Source organism: Bubalus bubalis, chromosome 5, assembly GCF_019923935.1.
Source record: "Bubalus bubalis isolate 160015118507 breed Murrah chromosome 5, NDDB_SH_1, whole genome shotgun sequence".
NCBI classification, from domain to species: domain Eukaryota; kingdom Metazoa; phylum Chordata; class Mammalia; order Artiodactyla; family Bovidae; genus Bubalus; species Bubalus bubalis.
Window position 1 is genome coordinate 109022213 of NC_059161.1, and position 18763 is coordinate 109040975.

Genomic DNA, 18763 nt, shown 5'->3' on the forward strand with positions numbered 1-18763 from the left:
CTAGGGGGGTTAAGCACAGAACCCTCCCCACAGACACTTTGGAAACCTCTCTGCTCCCCCAGTGCTCTTACAGAGTGTTGTCGCCACACATTGCCTCCTTTAAACTCGAAAATGTAAGGAGGTTGATTTTGCGACTGAGGAAACAAACTCAGAGAGGATGAATAATATCCCAATAGTCACAAAAGCAGTGTGAAGTTTGACAATAACCAATTCCCTGAGGTTATGTGAAGGGTGGAAAGGGAATATTGGAGCCTGGAAAAATGTGATTCAGGTAGAGACTGTAGAGATCAAGATAAGGTAAGGTGGGCCAGGGAGAAAGAGCCCTTAACTAATGGTAGATTAGCCATATTCTTGGTGCCTTCTCCCAAGTTCTTTACATACACCATGGTCTTATGACAGCCCATCACAACTCCCACATACAGGTAAAGAAACTTCGACCCAGAGAAGTTCATAATTTGCCCTAGTTCTTACAGCGAGATTCCAACCCTGGTCAGTTCCATAACATTTTTTGACCATTAACCACTAAAGGGTTGCCCATCGAGGGTCTGGTCTGCCTGAATGGGGACTGGAATGGAACAGAGGAGAAGAGACGAGTGAGAAACAGAGATTTCCATCTAGGATGGAGGAAATCGAGAAAAACTTCTTCCCTAAGTGGGAGGGAAACTGATCTTCTTGTCCCAAACTGGTTATACACTCTCCCCAGGATAGCGCCAGGCTGGGGCAAACCATGCAGCTTTGTCTCAAGAACTTCTGAGAGCTGGGGCTGAAAATGAAACTCAGTACCACTCAGTGGCTGGAAGCAAGAGGTCCCCGTGGGTGTTGGAACAGGGCCAGGGTGGGGATGGGCGGGCAGGCAGAGAACCGAAGTGTGGAGTGGTCCTTGGTTATTTAAGGACACCAGGTTAGGCGAGGCGGCAGCGACGCCTACTGGTCACTACGGGGTACAAATCCATTTTTGACGGAGCTGGGGGTGGGGTGTCTGAGCTCAACCGGCTCCTGGATCCTGGGTCCCAAACTGAAGATGAAAAGTGAGCCGAAGTCTGTAGACCAAGTGAGGGGCAGGAGCAGACATGCGGGTGAACGAATCTGAGTGACCAAGAAAAGTTAGACGAATTCCTCTCTCAGTGATTCTTAGCCTCTCTTGGCTACATCAACCTGTAGAATAATCTGTTGAAAACTATGCCTTCTTAGAAAAGAAGCGTTACTCACTCTTCCATCATCATTTGTGTTCAATTCTTATGACTTAAAAAGACCAGGAAACGTGGTTATCAGGGGTGTCAGTGAGAAGGGCACTCTGCCCAGTTACAGAATCCAGGTTAAGGGCCGCTTCCAGTCCCAGGCCACAGCCCATCATTCGCTTCTTCCCTTTCCTAAGGGGATCCCCGGGCTGGGCCACAGTCTCTCCATTTCAGTGGACAACCAAGTGTCCCCTTTTCACAGATCAGGGATGAGCCGCGAACCAGCGCGGCTGGGGGACTGAAAACCAGTCGGCTAGAGTCGTGGTCTACTTGCCAAGCCGTGGTCCAGTCACTCTGCACTTGAACTTGGCAGGAGAGGAGGCAGGAGTCTTCAGGCTTCCTAGGCGCTTGCGCCTCTACTGATCGTCTGTTCTCAGGCACCTCCTTTCCAGCCTAAGAACATGCGGGGCAGATGCCTAGGAGGAGAAACTCGACCTTACCCAGAGGGAGGATGGACGGGTCGGCTTCTTTTTCTCTCTGGAGGCTCGCGCTCTCCCCTGATCTCCGGGTCTGAATGCTCTGCTCCATCCACCCCACCTCAGGGTCAAGGATCGGGCCGGAGGACGCGATGCCGCGCATCGTGGAACAGCCGCCAGACCTGCTGGTCTCCCGAGGCGAGCCGGCCACGCTGCCCTGCCGCGCAGAGGGCAGGCCCCGGCCCAACATCGAGTGGTACAAGAATGGGGCGCGCGTGGCCACGGCGCGCGAAGACCCGCGCGCCCACCGCCTGCTGCTGCCCAGCGGCGCCCTCTTCTTCCCGCGCATCGTGCACGGGCGCCGCGCGCGGCCAGACGAGGGTGTCTACACTTGCGTGGCGCGTAACTACCTGGGGGCAGCGGCTAGTAGAAACGCCTCTTTAGAAGTGGCAGGTAGGAGTCTGCTGGTCGCTACCAGAGCTTCGGGGAGGTGGGAGGGCAGCGGGTAATCCCATCCGAAGCCACTCCCAATCTCACCCCATCAGCAGCCTCCCTTAAACCTTCTCCTTGGCCAGAGGAGGAAGCGGGCCTGGTCTTATCGCAGCCGGAGAAGAGTTCCGGCCTGCGGTGGTGATCCAGCTCTTCCCCCAAACAATTTCCTGAGTCCTCACCCAGTTATGTCACCCCACACCTATTTATTCCTCTGGTCATTCATTCTGGCTTTCTTTCTTTCTCCCTCTCTCTAGTCCTCCGCGATGATTTCCGGCAGTCTCCTGGGAACGCGGTGGTGGCAGTGGGGGAGCCAGCCGTAATGGAATGCGTGCCCCCCCGCGGCCACCCAGAGCCTTCGGTGTCCTGGAAGAAGGATGGTGTTAGACTCAAGGAGGAGGAGGGGAGGATCACGGTGAGGGGTGAGACCAGGGCAGGGGATCTCACTGGGAGCCAGGTCCTGACCAGGAACATCCTGAAGGTCAGGCCCCTAGGCTAGAGATCTGGGACAAGGGTCAAAGGAGGAAGGTCTGAATCTAAAGGTCTTGGAAGGGTGGGGGTGGGGGGGATGTCCTGGAAGCAATAAGAGATTTTAAATTGGGACATTAGCTGACCAGAGGCTGAGAGTCAGCTACTGAATGGGGGATAAATCAGCATGGGTAGGATGGAATTAGTGTAAGAAGGTGGGGGTATGATGCCCCATGGACTGGTGGGAAGTGGTCTGGGCTACGGGAGCAAAGATACACCTGAGCCCTACCTTGGGCAAATCACTTAAGGATTCCTTAGAGGGCTTCCCTGGTGGCCCAGATGGTAAAGAATCTGCCTGCAGTGCAGGAGACCCCGGTTCGATCCCTAAGTCAGGAGGATCCCGTGGAGATCCTCCAGTGGGTTGCATGGCAACACACTCCAGTATTCTTGCCTGGAGAATCCTATGGACAGAGGAGCCTGGCGGGCTCCATGGGGTCACAAAGAATTGGACACGACTGAGCGACTACTACTACTATAAGTGGGTCAACTTCACTGGCCGTCTTCATTAGCTTGCTGCGAGGATCAAATAAACAAGTGTGCTTTTATGGCTATAAAGGACTGAAGTCTCCATGATTACTCTGCAGATCCGTGGAGGGAAGCTGATGATGTCACATACTTTCAAAAGCGATGCAGGGATGTATGTGTGCGTGGCCTCCAACATGGCAGGAGAACGGGAGAGTGGGGCAGCCAAACTTGTGGTCCTGGGTAGGTTTGTGCAGTCTGGGAGTTATGGGAGTGGGCAGCCCAGGGAGTGAGTAGCTGTGCAGACCCACTGATTCTTCACTCCCCCACCCCTCCACAGAGCGTCCCTCCTTCCTGCGTAGACCAGTCAATCAGGTGGTCCTGGCTGGTGCCCCCGTGGACTTTCCGTGTGAGGTGCAGGGGGATCCCCCTCCTCGTCTACGCTGGCGCAAGGAGGATGGGGAACTGCCCGCAGGCAGGTGAGAAGCCCCCTCCTACTGCCTGTAAGGAGACCCAATCAGCTTGAGAACATACCCAGCCCTAGAAAACTGGAAAAAGAAAAATAAGGTAGATGCCTCTCACTGGACCATGCAGTCTGTTCCCAGAGCCTGTGGCCCTGCCCCAACCAGTCCCCACCTCCATTCATGAGTCCATGAGTACCAGCTTCTACCTTGTCTACCTTGGCCTTATGTACCCCGATTCTGGTGTCCGTCCTGGGGGATGCTAGATGGGATCCGTAGTTGTGGCCAACCCAGCCTGGGGGTGGGGAGGGGAGCAGGTACGAGATCCAGAGCGACAACAGCCTTCAGATTGGGCGTGTGAGTGCTGAAGATGAGGGGACATACACCTGTGTGGCGGAGAACAGCGTGGGCCGCGCTGAAGCGTCTGGCTCCCTCATTGTTCACGGTGAGGGCCCCCCTGGGCTGCCCTTGGCGGGCATGGGACGAGGGCAGATGGAGGATGGGTGGAGGTGGAGAAGGCGGAGAAAGGACAGAGCAGGAGATATGAATGGGTCCCCTGAGACTCCAGTATTCTTGCCTGGAGAATCCCCGTGGACTGAAGAGCCTGGCAGGCTACAGTCCATGGGGTCACAAAGATTTGGGCATGACTGAGCGACTAAGCACACACACCCTGAGACTTCTAGGAGGAGAGGAAGGAGGAGAAAGCTAAACAGGCTTGAGCAGGAGACAGATATCTGCTCCTCCCTAAGCCAAGCTCAGGCTTCTTTCTCCTGTTCCTCCCTTAGTGCCCCTGACTCCCTGTTCCTTTATCTCCCTCCCCTTCCCAGTCCCACCCCAGCTGGTGACCCAACCCCAGGACCAGATGGCAGCTCCTGGAGACAGTGTGGCTTTCCAGTGCGAGACCAAAGGCAACCCCCCGCCTGCCATCTTCTGGCAGAAGGAGGGAAGTCAAGTAGGTGGCCAGCTCCCAGGGCCTGTCTACAGCTCCTCCTCTGGGTCTCAGCCTCCCTCCTCTCACATTCTGCAAACTTCTCTCTGGGCTTCAGTCTTACCCTCCTCCCAGAAACCCATGCAGGTTATTTGGGAGGATTAAATAAGATAATGAATATAAAAGGCCTGGAACAAAGGAGAATATAGTTAGGTGGCAGGGAACAGTCCTATATGGGAATTCCTTGGAGAATCTTTCTGTTTTGGACAAGGCTATCCAGAGGATGTGGGCTTTCTAGGTGGCACTTGTGGTAAAGAACCCACCAGCCAATGCAGGAGATATAAGAGACTAGGGTTCAATACCTGGGTCGGGAAGATTCCCCTGGAGAAGGGAATAGCTACCCACTCCAGTATACTTGCCTGGAGAATCTCTATGGACAGAGGAGCCTGGCAGGCTACAGTCCATGGGTCGCAAAGAGTCGGACACGACTGAGTGACTTAGCACACACGCACGTGCTGAGGATGTAGCAGATCCAATTAGATCCTTCCTCCTCCCCGCGCCTGGGCCTGGACTTTAACATCCTGCTCTGGAAAGCGAGTTCCATACCAAAGCTGCTCAGGGTAGAAAGTGACAGGCTCATCTACTTACAAAAGACTTCCACCAGGGGGAGCTCACAGCCACCCCTCTTTAACCTTCACAGGCCAATCTCAGAGTTCTGAGATGAGCCTGTGACGGTTATACCCTGAGCAGCTTTGGTATGGAACTCAGCATAAAACAAAATTGAACCGGGGTCACCCGCATTTCAGGCTGATTATTTACCAGCTGAGCTACCAGGGAAGCCCATAAAACAAAATTTAAGTCTGATTAAACCCACCCCACTAGGAAACCAGGCCACCACCACCTCACTGCATATCCACACCCCCGATTTTTCAATATCTTTTCTAGCACTGTGAACTGCTACATTTTAATTATATTTTTAAGTGAATAAAAATGCTGATAATAGGAACTTCCCTGGTGGTCCAGTGGCTAAGACTCCGCACTCCTAATGCTGGGGGTGGGGGGAGGGTGGGGGGGGTCTGGGTTTGATGTCCGGTCAGGTAACTAGATCTCATGCCTCCACTGGGTTCGCATGCCCCAAGTAAAGATCCCACATGCTGCAACAAAGACCCAGTGCAACTAAGACCCTGCGCAGCCAGATACATAAATGTTTTTTAAATGCTGATGGTAGTAGAGGGTGGGAGTAGGTATCAGAGAGGGACTCAACGTGGTGTCATTTTCCCTGAAACCCAAACCTGCTTCTCTACCTTCTGTGTATCTAATGTAAAATGTTAGAACCAGAAAGTAACGGAGCATACTTAATATTTCTCACTCAATCTATTGAAAGAGTTTCATGCAATTACTTGATTTAATCCTTATGCTGCTACTGCTGCTGCTAAGTCGCATCAGTCGTGTCCGACTCTGTGCGACCCCAGAGACGGCAGCCCACCAGGCTCCCCCGTCCCTGGGATTCTTCAGGCAAGAACACTGGAGTGGGTTACCATTTCCTTCTCCAATGCATGAAAGTGAAAAGTGAAAGTGAAGTCGCTCAGTCGTGTCTGACTCTTTGCGACCACATGGACCGCAGCCCACCAGGCTCCTCCGTCCATGGGATTTTCCAGGCAAGAGTACTGGAGTGGGGTGCCATTGCCTTCTCCGTTAATCCTTATAACTACCCTCTAAGAGTCAAATTTGGGGAAACTGGGTGTCAGGAATGTTAACTAGCTTGCTCAGATTTCCCCAACTAGTAGAGCTGGGATGTGTACCCCCAAATCATCTAATAAAACTCCATTACTGTTGTGAATAGGCTTAACTAGTTTCCCTCAAGTCACAAAACTGGCTAGGGACAGCGTTATGAACTAGAACCTTAGGAATTCTCTGGATCCTGGGGTTGCTGAGAATGCGGAGTTCTCCCTGGCAGCTGCTACCGGGCTCTGTTGCTTGCTCTGTCCCCAGGCTCTGCTATTCCCCAGTCAGTCGCTTCAGCCCACGGGGCGCTTCTCAGTCTCTCCCAGAGGCCAGCTCAACATCACTGAAGTGCAGAGCAGGGATGCAGGCTACTATGTGTGCCAGGCTGTCAGTGTGGCTGGCAGCATCCTGGCCAAGGCTCTGCTGGAGGTAAAAGGAGGTACGTGCCCATGGAGTTAGGGCTGGAAGGAGGTAATAGCTGAAAGAGGTCTGTTTTTCTTGAGTTCTATATAATATGTCTGCACGGGGAGAGGCATGTTCCTGGCACATGTCTGTGAAGTTTGGGAACCAGGTACAGAAGCCACTAATGGATGGCTGATCCCAGGCAGAGAGAATATATGGTTATAGAAGCCCCTCCGATATCCAGGGAAGGGGAAGTGAAGGGGTAGAGACGAGGAGAAGGGGCTGGTTGCCTGAATCCAAGACCCTCCCCTGAGATGCCCAAGTTCTTCCTCTCTTAGCTTCCCTGGAAGGACTGCCTCCCATCATCCTCCAGGGACCAACCAACCAGACACTGGCACTGGGCTCCTCCGTGTGGCTGCCATGCAGAGTGAGCGGGAATCCCCAGCCTAGTGTCCAGTGGAAGAAGGATGGGCAGTGGCTGCAAGGGGATGACATCCAACTCAGTGTAATGGCCAATGGTACCCTGTACATCGCCAGCGTGCAGGTTAGGCTCACTCCCGGAGCCCAAGTAACTGAGAACGGCCGCGTGGTCCATGTGCCCCACTCTAGTGCCTGCTGCGACCTGAACTCCATCTCTGCCCCTCTGCTCTCAGACCACCTAGAGCAGAGGTCCCCGATCCCCAGGCCATGGACCGGTACTGGTCCAGGCCTCTTAGGAACCGGGCCCCACAGCAGAAGGTGAGCAGCAGTTGAGCGAGCAAAGCTTCACCTGTATTTACAGCCAATCCTTATTGCTCACATAACCGCCTGCTCTCTGCCTCCTATCAGATCAGCAGTGGCTGGCATTAGATTCTCACAGGAGGGTGAACCCTACTGTGAACTGCACATGGGAGGGATCTAGGTGGCGTGCTCTTTATGAGACTCATCCCCAAACTACCCCCCTATTCATGGAAAAATTGTCTTCCATTTTGGCATGGTCCCTGGTGCCACAAGGGCTGGGGAACGCTGACGCAGAGTGGACAGCATCCTCCCCATCCTCCTATATGCCCACCTCCACCCTTCACCCTGCCCTGCTCACTCCCAGTGTGCCAGTTCCTCCACCCTCTCCTGCAGGAGGGGCACATGGGATTCTACAGCTGTGTGGCCAAGAGCTCCACAGGGGAGGCCGCCTGGAGTGGCTGGCTTAGGAGGCGGGGTGAGTTTTTCCTTTGTTCTCTCATTTTTTTGCCAGCACTCTTCTCCAAATTGGCCTCAAAGGTGGTTAGTACCTCCACCCCAATCCCCAGAACTGGTTTTATCTTCCAAAGGCGATGCTGTGGCTGCTGGGGGGAGGAGGACAGAAGTGGTACCTGTGGGAGCAGATGTGAGCAGGGTCAGTTCACTCTGTCCCCGGCTCCAGGGTCACCATTCTCACGGCTCCTCTGGGAAGGAGGAGATGACACTGGGGCCATCTTTTCCCCATCGTTCTACTCAAAGATTATCTCCTCACTGCAGAAGACTGGGGAGCAACACCAGACCCCCCTGCAGAACCCAGTACCCCTCCAGGACCTCCCTCGCAGCCTGTGGTCACAGAGATCACCAAGAACAGCATTACTCTGACCTGGAAGCCCAACCCACAAGCTGGGGCCACAGCCACCTCGTATGTGATAGAGGCCTTCAGGTACAGAGGAAGTTTCCAATGCAAAACTGGAAAGCTACCGGGAGGCTCCGCTGTGTCTGAAAAGTCTTGGCTGTGGTGGGAAGAGGTTTACCAGTTCTGTCTCCCCAGCTGAGGCGCAGTTAGAGGGGGGTGACAGAGAATGGATGAGAAGGAATAGACAGCTTGGGCTGGCCAGCCCTGTCACCTCATTCTTGTAGCCAAGCCGCTGGTAACACGTGGCGGACAGTGGCGGATGGCGTGCAGCTGGAGACACACACGGTCAGCGGTCTGCAGCCCAGTACGATCTACCTATTCCTCGTGCGAGCCGTGGGAGCCTGGGGCCTCAGTGAGCCCAGCCCTGTCTCTGAGCCCGTCCGCACCCAGGGTGAGTGAGGCCTGGATCTCTGGATCACAGGCATGGCATGCAACACTGCAGAGCACCCCCTGACTGCAAGTTATGGCACCTATCTGGTTCCAGTTTCTGTGCTGGTGGCCGGGCCTGGAATAGGGAGTCATGCTTCCCTTTCACTGAGGGAACAAGAGGCGAGAGAGAGAAACAGAGAGAGAGAGAGATTGATTCAGTCATCTTGGTAGCTCCTCCTTTCTGAGCCTTTACTTATAGATAACAGGATTAGAAGGAAACTTGGAGGGACATCTCCATGTGAGAAATGAGGAACAAGGCCTTTAAAGGTGCACATGGGGAATCCCCAGGCGGTCCAGCAGTTAGGACTTCGTGCTTCCTTCCACTGCAGGGGGCACAGGTTCAACCCCTGTTCAGGGAACCAAGATTCTGCATGCCATGCATTTAGGCAAAGAAAAAAAAAATATCAATCTGCAAAGAGCCAACTCATTGGAAAAGACCCTGATGCTGGGAAAAACTGAAGGCAAAAGGAGAGGAGGGTGGCAGAGGATGAGATGGTTAGATGGCATCACCAACACAATGGACATGAATCTGAGCACTAACTCTGGGAGATAGTGAAGGACAAGGAAGCCTGGCCTGCTGCAGTCCGTGGGGTCGCAAAGAGCCGGACACAAGTTAGCAACTGAACAATGACAACAAATATATGCAGAAAGCAGGATACCCTGGCCCACCTCTGGAAGCTCTTCCCCTGACCAGCCATCTCCTGACCCTGGGATGGGCTCCAAAGTACTAAGTAGCGGTCTGTGGGGGCAGGGCAGGGGTGGAACATACACATGCCCTCAGTCCTGACTCCCCGTCCCAGAGGCCCTTGCTGAGTGGACTGTTTGGTCAGCAGACAGCAGCCCATCCAGGCCAGTGGAGGACCCATGGAAAGGCCAGCAGGGACTGGCCGAAGTGTCTGTGCGTCTGGAGGAGCCTGTAGTCCTTGGGCCTCGGACCCTGCAGGTGTCCTGGACTGTGAGTGTGGCCCAGGGATGAGCGTAAGGGCAGGCATGATGATGGGGGACATAGGGGAATGCGTATGGGAGTGTGCAAGGTGCATGCTGGGGAAGACTGCTGGGTGAAGGAGGGGCTGGGGCAGGAGGACTTGTTGGCTCCAGCCCCTCCTCTGGCATCCTCTGTCCTGTCTCCCACAGGTAGATGGCCCAATCCAGCTGGTGCAAGGTTTCCGGGTGTCTTGGAGGGTAGCAGGACCTGATGGGGGAAGCTGGTCGGTGCTGGACCTACCATATCCAAGCCAGCAAAGTACAGTGCTAAGGGGACTCCCCCCAGGGACCCAAGTCCAGATCAAGGTGCAAGCTCAAGGCCAGGAGGAGCTGGGGGCTGAAAGCCCCTTGGTGACCAGGAGCATTCCTGAGGAGGGTAAGGGAGTGGGGCACAGCGCTGATGGGTGGACAGGAGGGAAGAGAGAGAGGGGAGGAGGAAGGTTTGCCTCCAAGGGCAAGGGGTGGGGGGTCAGGGGAGGAGACATGCCTCTCAGTTCTCTAAGAGGTTAGCACTGGGAGGATGAGCAAGGTTGGGGCTGGAGGGGCAGCTTGCAATGACTGTCTGTGTCCTTCTCACCATGCTCCACCCTGGCCCAGCCCCCAGTGGTCCCCCCCAGGGAGTGGCCGTGGCCTTGGGGGGTGAAGGCAACAGCAGTATCACTGTGTCCTGGGAACCTCCGCTCCCCTCGCAGCAAAATGGGGTCATCGAGGAATACCAGGTGCAGGGGTTGAGAAGGGCCTGGGTGGGCAGGCTGGGCAGTGGAGGGAGAGGGTTAGGATCAGGGAGGAGGGAACCTAGGACTGGCTCTGGGACTGGAGACGAGGTCCGGGTAGAGGAGAGAGGTTTCAGAGTGCTCTCTCCGAGTGAATTACGACTGGCCGAGACGTCATTCCCACCATTCAGAGATCCACTTCTGACTCTCTAAGCCCGGGTCTCGGCCTCCCCAGATCTGGTGCCTGGGCAACGAGAGCCGCTTTCATCTCAACCGGTCCGCGGCCGGCTGGGCGCGCTCGGCGGTGCTGCGGGGCCTGCTGCCCGGTCTCCTCTACCGGACCCAGGTCGCGGCGGCTACCAGCGCGGGCGTGGGCGTGGCCAGCGCCCCGGTGTCGGTGCAGCTGCGTGAGTCTGGAGCGGGTGGGCGGGAGGAGCTGGGGTTTCGGGAGTGGGGCGGGGGGTGTCCTGGGGTAGGGGTGCCTCTACTCCCCTCACCACTCTGACCCCCGCAGCGTCCCCGCCGGAGCTGGAGCCTGGGCTCGAGGCGGGCCCGGGGCTGGCGGAGCGGCTGGCGAGAGTGCTGCGGGAGCCGGCCTTCCTCGCGGGCAGCGGCGCCGCCTGCGGGGCGCTGCTCCTCGGGCTCTGCGCCGCCCTCTACCGGCGCCGGAGGCAGCGCAAGGAGCTCAGTCACTACACCGGTGAGAGCCCAGCCCGGGGGTGCCCGGGCGGCTGGGAGACTCGATGGAGGGGTGGGCGGAGCCTTGAGATCTCGCTCCCCTAGAAGGGAGGCGCGGAGAATGGAAAGAGAGTTCAGTCGCTCAGTCGTGCCCGACTCTTTGCGACCCCATGGACTGCAGCACGCCAGGCTTCCCTGTCCATCACCAACTCCCCAGAGCTTGCTCAAAATCATGTCCATCGAGGCGGTGATGCCATCCAATCATCTCATCCTCTAACCTCCCCTTCTCTTCCTGCCTTCAATCTTTCCCAGCATCAGGGTCTTTTCAGATGAGTCAGTTCTTCGCATCAGGCGGCCAAAGTATTGGAGTTTCAGCTTCACCATCAATCCTTCCAATGAACATTCAGGACTGATTTCCTTTAGGATTGACTGGTTTGATCTTCTTGCATTTCAAGAGGCTCTCAAGCGGCTTCTCCAACACCGCAGTTCAAAAGCATCAATTCTTTGGTGCTCAGCTTTCTTTGTAGTCCAACTCTCACATCCATACATGACTACTGGAAAAACCATAGTTTTGACTAGACGGACCTTTGTTGGTAAAGTCAAGTCTCTGCTTTTTCATATGCTGTCTAGGTTGGTCATAGCTTTTCTTCCAAGGAGCAAGCGTCTTTTTAGTTCATGGCTGCAGTCACCATCTGCAGTGATTTTGGAGCCCAAGAAAATAAAGTCTGACACTGTTTCCACTGTTTCCCCATCTATTTGCCATGAAGTGATGGGACCGGATGCCATGATCTTCGTTTTCTGAATGTTGAGCTTTAAGCCAACTTTTTCACTCTCCTCTTTCACTTTCATCAAGAGGCTCTTTAGCTCCTCTTCACTTTTTACCATAACAGTGGTATCATCTGCATATCTCAGGCTATAGACTTTTCTCCCAGCAATCTAGATTCCAGCTTGTGCTTCAAGAGGGACTCAGCTGCTGGCGGGGGCGGGGTGGGGGGGTGGAGGTCACGAGAGGGGTCGCACTGGAGCTCAGCCCCTTGGACAGAGGCAGCGTGCCCACGGTGGAATCGCCAGCTGTCTGGAACAGCGGGGAGGGGGAAAGGGCAAAGTCCAGAGGGGGTGGAGTCTGCAAAGAGGGGTTAGATTTTGTCCTTTAGACTCCTGGTGTATGTGGAGGAACAAGCTTTGCAGTCATCCCCAGTAGAGAAATGGGCTTCCCAGGTGACACTAGTGTAAAGAACCTGCCTACCAATGCAGCAAATGTAAGAGACGCGAGTTCGATCCCAGGGTCGGGAAGATGCCTTGGAAGAGGACATGGCCACCCACTCCAGTATCTTTGCCTGGAGAATTCCATGGACAGAGGAGCCTGGCGGGCTACAGTCCATGAGGTCATAAAGAGTTAGACATGACTGAGTGACTAATACTCTCAGTAGAGAAGGGGCAAGTCTGATGGAGGGAGGGAAACTCACTTCCTGGAGCCTGGGGGCTGGCAGAGGGAGTGTCGCCAGGATCCCAGGTGATAAATTATCAAGCGGGGTCTGGATGGAAGAGAGGGGGGCCCGCTGTAAGGAGGAGACTCGAGTTCTCCTTCTTCCTGGGATGGTGCCTGTCTGGAAAGATCTGAGGTCTCTTAGATAAAAGGTTCTGTCTTGGCTACACGCAGGAATCACTTGGGGAGCTTTAGAAAAATACTTATGCCTCAGTCAAAGCCTTAGGAATTCCGATGAACTTGGTCCAAGGTACCACCCAAGTGGCATAATTAGGACCAGAGCCAGGGAGTGGACAGGAATATGGATATTTCTGACTTTTCTTCCCATTTCCCCTTTTCTTTCTCCCACCGGTTCCTTTTTGGAAGCCTCCTTTGCCTACACACCTGCAGGTAAGACATCTGTCTCTGCCTCCAGAGTGGGGAGTGGGGTTCAAATCCCAGGAAGGGGTGCTTCTCACAGTCTCCCCCTCACCTTCCCCAGTGTCATTCCCACATTCAGAGGGCCTGTCGGCGGCCAGTTCCAGGTAATTCTCTTAGCTCAGCTCCCAAGAATGATCCCCTCCTCCAAGAGACCAGTCCCTCTGTCCCTGCCTGCCTCCTGGTGCCAAGCTTCTCCCTCCTCCCACCCCTACACTCCCCATCTCAGTCCTCAGCGCCCGTTGCCCCTGCCTCCCTTACTTCGCTGGCCTCTGCAGGCTCTCTGTCCCCAGTCTTCACCTGCTGTCCCTCAGGCCACCAATGGGCCTTGGCCCTGCTCCCTACCCGTGGCTGGCAGACTCATGGCCTCACTCATCTCGGAGCCCCTCAGCCCAGGACCCCAGGGGAAGCTGCTGCCCGAGCAATCCTGACCCGGATGACAGATACTACAATGGTGAGGAGGTCTGCTTCCCTCCGGGGAGGGGGGGCGCAGCAGCAGGAGGCCCCACACCCTCTCTCCTCTCCACTGCTGGGGTAAACTGAAGGGGACCAGGGCGTCCTGTCTTGCTGAGGCTGCTCCATCCTTGGGAGGCTCTTGGGAGTTGGGGGAGACTCTCTTGTGCCTAACCTTTACCCCAGCTTGGAGTTGGGGAATAAGATCACCAGCTTCCCTCGTGGCTCAGATGGTAAAGAATCTGCTTGCTATGCAGGAGACCCGGGTTCGATCCCTGGGTCGGAAAGATCCCCTGGAGAAGGGAATAGATACCCACTCCAGTGTTCTTGCCTAGAGAATTCCACAGACAGAGGAGCCTATGGAGTCCCAAAGATTTGGACACAACTGAGCAACTAATACACACACAAACTTTACCCCGGCTTGGGGTGGGGGGAAGAAGTGGGATCTCCTCTCGCCCTCCATTCTTCTGTCATCTATTTTCCTGTCTCTGCCCCACCTGCTCCCCTGGGGCTCCCGCTCTCTCCCCCTCAGAAGCAGGGATCTCCCTTTACCTGGCTCAGACGGCCCGGGGCACAGCCGCCTCTGCTGAGGGTCCTGTCTACAGCACCATTGACCCGGCTGGAGAGGAGCTGCAGACCTTCCACGGGGGGTTCCCCCCACATCCCTCAGGAGATCCAGGCACCTGGAGCCCGTATGCTCCCCCAGAATGGAGCCAGGGGGACAGTGGTATGACTCCAGTTCCCAATACTCCCACTTTGAGCCCTGAGCAGCACCTCCCCAAGAGCATCCTCCACGCTTCCCCTCTGGGACCCAGAGCAGCACTTCCTTCTGATGTGTCTCCCCTCTGCCTCTTTCCTGCCTGTGTCTTGTGCTCCCCCATCCTATTCTCAGGAGCCAGGGGAGGCAAAGTGAAGCTTCTGGGAAAGCCTGTACAGATGCCCTCTCTCAACTGGCCAGAAGCCCTGCCTCCCCCGCCCCCTTCCTGTGAACTGAGCTGCCTAGAGGGGCCTGAGGAGGAGCTGGAGGGCAGGTAAGGATGCTCGCTGCCTGCAGATGCCTGTACACAAAGGACCAGCCCAGGGCCTCCTGCCGACGCAAGGAGGGAGAAGATACTAGTAGAAGAAGGGAAGGGGCAACAGAAGGTCAAAGGGAGGGTATGAAGCTACTCAGTCATCCTTACCCTCCTGCCTCTTTGCCCCCAGCTCAGACCCAGAAGAGTGGTGCCCACCGATGCCTGAGAGGAGCCATGCGGCAGAGCCCAGCTCCAGTGGGGGTTGCTTGGTCCCTCCGTCCCGAGGAGAAACCCCCTCTCCCACACCTTCCTATGGGCAGCAGTCCACAGCCACTCTCACCCCTTCACCTCCTGACCCTCCCCAGCCCCCCACTGACCTTCCCCATCTCCACCAGATGCCCAGGTAGGGAGGTATATAGTACTTTGCATGTTATAGCCCTCTGTACATATCTACTCAGTGTGTGGATGGATGGATGAACACATGGATGAATGGATGAATCTGGGGTCTGCAAGGTCTCATGACCGTATCGGGGTGGAAGTGTGACTTGAGGAGAAACGTGAAGACAAATGAAGCCTCTCACTCTCTCCAGACTTTCTCCATCACAGAGACCCTGCAAGCTTCCTGGGGCATTTTAGAGATGGCTTTCCTCATACTGCACAAGGGTGGGAGCTTTGTGGGGGACATGCTGTGTCTTATTCATCTGAGTATTAGGCTGACTGATTAGCCCAGTGCCTGCTCCAGAGTAGGCACTTAGTGTTTGCTGAGCAAACAAATGCAGTCTCGTGTCATTGCAGGAGGGTGCCCCTCGGGCCCAGCTCCCCTCTTAGTGTCTCCCAGCCCACCCTGAGTAGCCACGAAGGGAGGCCCGCCGGCCTGGGTGCTGGCCCCTCTGGCCTCCATCACAGCCCCAGCCCCGTCCCTGCTACAGCCGGCAGTGCCCCCGGTGAGTCTGTAGACCTCTCAGCTTGCCCCACACCTCTGCATCTTCCCAAAAGCTTGTTTCCTCTTCACTCTCAAGCCCCTTTCCTGACCCCCTCTCTTATCCACCTGTCCCATCTCCCAATGCTGCAGGGAGAGCCCGGCCGGTGCCTGGAGAGCTGACTCCTCCATTGCACGGGCCCCGCACCCGAATCCGGAAGAAACCCAAGGCTTTTCCCTACAGGCGGGAGCACAGTCCGGGAGGTGAGGGGGCCGTGAGCCTAGGAGATGGTGACAGGAGTGGGGACAGGCTGGAGGAGGGAGCCAGTGAACCCAAACCTCGGACTGTTCCTTCACAGCCTCCTAGTGCCAGGGAGTGGGAGTGGGAGAAAGACTGGGGTCAGGAGAAGCAGGGGACCCTGCTGACAGCGGGTCTCTCCCCAGACCTGCCCCCACCACCCCTGCCACCACCGGAGGAAGAGGCCAGCTGGGCCTTGGGGCTGAGAGCAGCAGGCAGCATGTCCTCCTTGGAACGGGAGCGGGAGCACAGTGGGGAGAGGAGACTGGTGCAGGCCACGCCCCTGGGGGCCCAGCGGCGCCCCCACCCAGATGGTAAGGAGGGCCATGGCTACAGAGAGGGTGGGCTTTGGGAGGGCAGCCTAGTGTACGGAGGGTGCCAAGGGTGCGCTCATTTTCAAGCCAGCTCACCCTTGACCTCCAGCTGGGTTCATGCATCAACGCCAAAGAGACTTGTCTCTTTAGCTTTCTCTGGGCAGAATTTCCTCCAGTTCCCAAATCATATCCTTCCCCAGGACTGGAGCCCAGGTCCAGAGTGGGGGCTGGGTGCTCTGTCCCTCCTTTCCCAAGGCCCTGTCTTCGTGGGGGCGTTCCCTGCAGGCTTCTGAGCACGTGTTATGTCAGGGCTATGGGCTGGGCCAGCTGCTGCTGCTTCTCAGTCCCCAGGATGGTCTGCCCTCCACTCTTCTTCCAGAGCTGGGGTGGCAGTCAGGGGAGCGTGAGGCGGGGGGAAGCAGCCCTGTTAGGCCCCCTGCCTGAGTCGAGCTGCCCTTCTATCTCCTGCTGCAGAAGAAGCCTGGCTCCCCTACAGCCGACCGAGCTTCCTGTCCCGGGGCCAGGGCACAAGCACCTGTTCCACAGCCGGCAGCAACTCCTCCAGAGGCTCCGGCAGCTCTCGGGGATCCCGGGGCCCTGGATGGAGTCGGAGCCGGAGCCGGAGTCAGAGCCAAAGGCCGGGACAGAAGCGTGGAGAGGTGGGGGCCGGGGCTGGCCAAAAAATGAGTGGAGGGCTAGGGAGGCTGGGCCAAGGAACGATTACAAATAGGAGGGTATCAAGGGCTTGGGGTGGGCTGGGGGAGTGTCAAAAGGAAGGGACCCTGTGAGTAAGGAGGAAGGGAGGAGCCCAGAGCAGAGGTGACAAAGGATGGACACAGATGACCTAACAGAGGGGCCTGGGCTGCATAGGGGAGCAGGATCAGGAGAGGAGCTGACCAGGGAAGAGGCATATCCCCAAAGGGGCCTGTTGGTCCTGGGCCAGGGCCTTGCAAGCCAGCCTCTCTCTGTCTCTCTCTAGGAACCAAGATGACCTTTGACAATAAGCCAGAAGTTCCATGGGGAAGGGCTTGTCCCTGGGCCAGGAATCTGAATGTGAGCCCCTCCCCCTGGTGAATGAGGGCTGAGCAGAGAGGAGCGAGGAGGGGTCTCCTCCTCCTCACGATGATGCCTGGGACTCCCTGAGGAATTGGCTTAGAAGCCAGAGAGCCAGATCTTTCCTGGCCATCTGAGACCCTTTCATAAAAAAAAAAACACAATAAAAAAAACAGATCAGAGCCCTGAGCCCTGTTTGTCTGGTTTTGTGCAGGACGTAGGGAGGAAGGGGGCTGCGAGCGGGTGTGTATCCTTTGAAATCCTTCAGCTGAAAGCACTAGGTGAGGGCAGGGCTAAGATGCCACCTGTCCCACCTCCAGAAGGAGCTGAACCACTGTCTCCCCAGTTACCACCAGAGGGACTTTCCACATAAGCAACCTCGAGAAACTCGTCCCACCATCCCAGAGCCCCTCCCTGGGCACCCTCCTCCACAATCCGGAAAATACACCCTTTACAACAGCAATCTTTCAAAATTCAATGAAAGGAGGAGCTCAAGGGGGGAGTCCTGACCAAGAAGGAAAAACAGGCTTTTTTAGACACCCATCCCCACCCTTTCACAAAGAGGTACAGACGGCCACCTCTTAGCCAGATTAGTGGCTAAGTTGCTTCAGTTGTGTCTGACTCTTTGCAACCCTGTGGACTGTAGGCCACCGGGCTCCTCTGTCGGTGGGCTTCTCCAGGCAAGAATACCGGAGTGGGTTGCCATGGCCTCCTCTAGGGGATCTTCCTGACCCAGCGATCAAATCCACGTCTCTTATGTCTCCTGAATTGGCAGGGGGGTTCTTTACCACTAGTGCCACCTGGGAAGCCCAATTAGCCAGATTAGGCTCATATCAAATTGGTTAGGCCGGCAGAGAAATTTTTAAAAAACATTTGGCCACAGGACTTCGCTGGTGTTCCAGTGGCAAGGACGCCACTCTCCCAGTGCAGGGGGCCGGGGTTCGACCCCAGCTCGGGTAAGTAGATCCTACATGTGACAACTAAGACCTGCCGCAACCAAATAAATAAAAAAAAAAAATCAAAAGAAAATTTTGGCCACGAATGCCACAGTCGCCATCACTCCTGATCCCACGGCCCTCACCATTCACTGCATAGACCTGGGTATTGCTCAGTGACTGCCCGGGGCTCTCAGGGAATGACTGCTGACCCCCAACCCCAAGCTTTGACCTCTCCTGCCAGTTTGACCGAAGTGCATACAAATCTCTTTTTCTCATGTGGTCTGGCATATGAAGTTGGCATGTTTTCAAAAGGGGTTTGACCAGGAAACTAAAACAAAATCCTAAAAAGGAAAAGCAGACAGTGGAACGGATGTGTATCCGGCGGGGCACTGAGTCCTCATCCTGAGATCATAACCCTGGTCGTGCTGAGTAGCATGCTCGCAGCATGTGGATTCTGCCCCTGACCTTTCCCTCCAAGAGAGGAGGATAAAGCCCTGCCTGCCCTCCAGTGGTTTTCTGTGGCTCAGGCTCTGCAGGTACTGCTCCTCCTCCATTTCTCTGTCCTGTTCTTTGAAGGGTGCCCACCAGCCAACCATTACAGGTGGTTCCTACCTTTCGTGAAATGGAGCTACTTCGTACATTTTGAGAAACTATCTGGGACTGGTCTTGGGTGCTGGGATTGCTGAAAGCAGGAGTCATCTTCACGGGATGAGTTGCTAAGACCCGCAGAACCTGGAAACACCCTCATCCCTGCCTTTTCTGGATTCTGCTTAAAATCTGAAAGAT

At 55.8% G+C, this 18763-nt stretch overlaps 1 protein-coding gene across 1 annotated transcript; it reads left to right on the plus strand.

Annotated features, from left to right (window-relative positions):
• Positions 1–1067: 1067 nt before the first annotated feature.
• ROBO3 (roundabout guidance receptor 3) lies at positions 1068–17219 on the plus strand. The gene is made up of 27 exons (XM_044943966.2): positions 1068–2107; positions 2401–2558; positions 3256–3376; positions 3474–3612; positions 3912–4039; positions 4422–4546; positions 6515–6686; positions 6988–7193; positions 7763–7823; positions 8126–8309; positions 8507–8673; positions 9512–9666; positions 9846–10071; positions 10221–10414; positions 10644–10830; positions 10923–11108; positions 12939–12962; positions 13054–13096; positions 13304–13443; positions 13975–14169; positions 14335–14473; positions 14646–14858; positions 15251–15399; positions 15528–15638; positions 15819–15986; positions 16461–16645; positions 16966–17219. The coding sequence occupies exons 1-27, from the start codon at positions 1753–1755 to the stop codon at positions 16975–16977; spliced, it is 4143 nt and encodes a 1380-aa protein (XP_044799901.2). The 5' UTR covers positions 1068–1752; the 3' UTR covers positions 16978–17219.
• Positions 17220–18763: the final 1544 nt, after the last annotated feature.

What these genes read in the sequence shown, in the direction of transcription:
- ROBO3 (XM_044943966.2), top strand. Translation starts at nt 1,753, where the DNA reads ATGCTCTGCTCCATCCACCCCACCTCAGGGTCAAGGATCGGGCCGGAG. An exon ending in TGGCTCCCTCATTGTTCACG is followed by an intron (nt 4,040 to 4,421) that starts GTGAGGGCCCCC and finishes TCCCCTTCCCAG; the next exon opens with TCCCACCCCAGCTGGTGACC. An exon ending in GCGGGAGCACAGTCCGGGAG is followed by an intron (nt 15,639 to 15,818) that starts GTGAGGGGGCCG and finishes GTCTCTCCCCAG; the next exon opens with ACCTGCCCCCACCACCCCTG.